This window comes from Ahaetulla prasina, chromosome 6 (genome assembly GCF_028640845.1).
Source record: "Ahaetulla prasina isolate Xishuangbanna chromosome 6, ASM2864084v1, whole genome shotgun sequence".
NCBI classification, from domain to species: Eukaryota; Metazoa; Chordata; class Lepidosauria; order Squamata; family Colubridae; genus Ahaetulla; species Ahaetulla prasina.
In genome coordinates, this window is record NC_080544.1 from 63092896 (window position 1) to 63096893 (window position 3998).

The following is a 3998-nucleotide window of genomic DNA, read 5'->3' on the forward strand; positions in this document are numbered from 1 at the left end:
ACAATTGTTCTTCCTAAACCCTTGACATTTTAGATGTGAGGACAAAGGAAAGAGCATATTTTATTTTATTTAGTTCTACTTGAGAAATTTAAGTATTTTGCTTCTTTACTTAAACAGGTTTGTTTTTATAAATCTGAAATTCCCATTATAGATAAAGTATCACAGATAAGTAATGTTGTTATGTTTCCATCAAAGGTAATGTGGTAGATACCCTTTAAGTTTTATATTATTTTTCTAATTATAGGGCCAGCTGTAATGGAGTTCAAAAGAGGAAAAACTTTCATAAAATCTAGCATGCATCTGACTCATGAGAAGCTACCTTTAGTGCACATAAATCCTAGAGAAAAGGATAATGTCAAAGCAGACATAAAAGAGAAGAGCCAGCCTGATGCTGAAATTCAAAAAGCAACTTTTTCTGCAGATAAAAATGGCAGTTTTTCCAACAGATTAACAAAAACTGGCTCTAGTGAAAATATACTGTTGCTACCCCAATCTTTCTATAAGCCTGTTAAGAAAAGCAAAACCCATGACTGTGTTCTAGGAGGAATAAACAAAACTGAACCATGCAATCACAATAATGAAAATTCTGAAGAGGAACATTCAGCTTCTGAAAAAAGCAAAGGGAGACTCATCAATAGTGCCAGCTTTTCTGGGCTGGGAAACACCCAGCATTCTAATGGCAAGAAAGAATCTGTGGTCAACTCAAGCCATTTTTTGAACAGCCCTCAACAGATGATTGATTACCGCAACTTTGTACCCCAAATGCCCTTTGTGCCAGCTGTTGCCAAAAGCATACCTAGGAAAAGAATTTCCCTGAAACGGTCCAAAAAAGGTTTCCGAGATATCTTTCATATTAAAAAAAATAAGGCTGAGAACATTGCCTTGTTTTCAGAAAAGCAAAAAAGAGCATTTCCAGGCTACAAGTCAGAACTGGCAGGAAAGTTTGGTAAATATTTATTCAAAGCTGGTGAAACCTTTTCTACTGATTGCTTGGCACAAGACTTATCTGATGGTGAGCTTCAGTCTGAGTCTTCATATGAATATTCAAGTACTTTGTGTGAAGATGTTGCTTCCTTGAAAAGTTTTGATTCTCTCACAGGATGTGGAGAAATCTTTGCAGATGAAAGTTCTGCTCATATGGAATTGGAGGTCAACAAAGAAATTTTGTTTAGACAATCTCACCAAAAAGAGAATCCTGCCATGGGTTCCTTTCAAGGAGGAGTAGAGCAGCTTGCTTCTCCAGCTCAAAATGAAGCAGCTGATTTTTCAAAACTTTGGGACAACATCAATAAATCTGTACAATTGCACCAGAAGACACTGTTTGATAGGAGTTTGCTGACAATACCTAGCAGTGAGTTGGAAAAAGCAAAGAAGGAAGCCAAAGGCTCAGTGACTGACTTGCTTTCTTCCCCTGATTCTTCTAAAGAAAGTTCCATAGATACAGGGACCCCAAAGAGTGACAACCAGGAATCTATGTCCACTAGTGATGAAGGATACTATGATTCATTTACTCCTGGACATGATGATGAAATAAGGGAGGTTCAATCCCCTGGAACACCAACTCAGTTTCCAAGAGACAGTTACAGTGGAGATGCCCTATATGAATTATTCTATGATCCTAATGAAGATCAAATCAGTCCAGTTCTAGATGATGATTTATGTTTCTCTGAAAGCATTTCAGAAAAGGCAGTTGAGATACCTTTATCAATTTACAGCTTTCACGTAGGGTCAGAAGAAAATATGGCTTCCCAGCCAACCATTGATATAATCAGTCAGGGATTTCTTCACAGCACATGGAAGGGCAAAGAATGCTTGCTTAAACTATGTGATACTGAGCTTTCCCTGACCATGGGGATTATCAATTGGCTGCGAAAAAAACCAGGGCTGTTTTCCCCCCAAGACTTTCCTAACAATCTTCAGACACAGATGAGAAAAGATGATGAATCAGTGTCTCAATGCATTCCAGATTTTAAGGAAAATAAAAGCATTCCAGGGGCATCTTCAGCTGGTAGCAAAAGTGGAATCCAGACATATTCAGTAGAAAGAATTGAACATGATCAAAAAGATATCCATGCATGTAGCTTTCTAGAAAGAGAAGAAAATGTGAATGTCATGTCTGAGCTCATAATTGACAATGGCATACCAGGTGACAGACAAAGGGTTGAGGACAGTTGGGATGAACTATTGGTAAATTCATCTGAAATGAAAGTGTCTCTCTCAGAAGAATGTACAGATATTAGCATCGAATCTCTGCCACTAGAAGTCTCAAATGAAGATTCAGTTTGTCACATTGTTATGGATAATCATGATGCAGAATCATGTTCTTCTTACATGACTGCAGCAACTTCTCCAGATTCTCTAGAGCCCGAAGATGACAGTGAATCAAAGAATGAATCCTGGTCTGTTGAATGTAAGGATCCTATGGAACCATTGAGCTTCTGTCATTCTCAAGGCCCCATTAGTGAGACTTTAGAGGAGAATAATACTAACATAATGCAGCTTTTAGAACATTGTGTTACTCAAGCTGCTTCTTTAAAGATTGGTTATGATTCTAAAAACAAGCCTTTCAAAGATAAAGGGACTGGCAATGAAGTGAGCAATGACATAGTGACAACAACTCTATTTAAAAAACAACCTCAGTTGCAAAATGAACATAGTGACATAAGAACAAGGCCAAACTATGTTCTTGGCCATCATGCAAGCCAATGTAATGTTCAAACAACAATTGATGCCAAGTCTTCATATCTTAGGAGTCAGAAAGAAAATACCATTTGTTCTGAAGATGAAAAAAACTTAAGTATCTTAGATCGTGTGGGTCAAATTACAAAGAATAAACTAATGTTTGAATATGCTCAACTGAATAGTCAAGCCTTGTCTTATATCAAAGATTTCAGAGTTGAACTTAACACTCAGAAGTCTTCTTCAATGTCAGAAATTTGCAGACCTACATTTTTACCATTCTTCAGTTCCATTTGCTCAGATTCAGCCAATCAATTTTCACAATCTTTCTGCAAAAGGTTCTGTTCATTGGGGAAGGATTCATACAATCAAGGGATTGTACAACCTGACCTGCCTTTTGATGGCTATTCAAAATTACAGTGTAAAGTATTACCACAGGTTGCTTCACTTTCAAAGGATGATATCAAAGAAAGGACAATAATGGAGAAAAACCAGGAGTAACTGACTAAAATAAGGTGAGTTTTTGAAGTAAAATCAATGTTGCATTGAGGAAAAAATACAAGGTTATTTCCTTTCTATTTATCTTGGATAGCCAAATATTTTTAGGAATTCCTTTATTATTATGCCTTTATTCTTTACTCCCTTTCTGAAATTTCATTCTTCTCCCTACATTACATAGTTAAAATGAGACAGAGAAATAAACCACAAGAAATAAACCAGAGAAATAAACCGCAAAAAAAGCAATCTGTTATCTAGGTGTTTGTTACCTCCACATTAGACATTTATGGCATATAAGAAAATTCATTCTTCTATTATTTTTTGCTTACTCATGTGAATGACTTATGTCGACCATTTGTGGAGTAAATAAATCAGAAGTAATTTGATGCATGCAATTATATTTCTATAATTAATGTTGAAACTAAGATTGTATTGCACACATACACACACCTTCTCACATTTTAAACAGTTCCCATTTAGCTGGATAAAAATTAAATTTCTTTTAAAAAATTTTTTAAAGAAGAAAAGAATGTTGGCTAAATTCATATGGGTAAAGTGTTATCCTAACTTTCTTTACATAAGAAAATTTCTCCCAAGTGTGCAACTTCTCTGGCTTACTACACACCAATATCCCTTCTCTGGCTTACTACACATCCATCCCTATTGATGTCTAAAATGAAATAGGCATTCTGTAAAATTCAATGTTTATTGATAGAATTTCACAGCGAATATATCTTTTGTGAAAAACTGTGGAAAAAGCTATTGTTATTGCTTGTATTTGTGACTTTAATTACTAATCAATCAAACATGTACAAAGGGAC

General features: G+C 35.6%; 1 protein-coding gene across 1 annotated transcript; it reads left to right on the forward strand.

The window, feature by feature from the left end:
• The first annotated feature begins 255 nt into the window (after positions 1–255).
• AMER3 (APC membrane recruitment protein 3) lies at positions 256–3180 on the forward strand. The gene has a single exon (XM_058189126.1). It carries the CDS (start codon positions 256–258, stop codon positions 3178–3180), a length of 2925 nt encoding a protein of 974 aa, XP_058045109.1.
• The last annotated feature ends 818 nt before the right edge of the window (positions 3181–3998 follow it).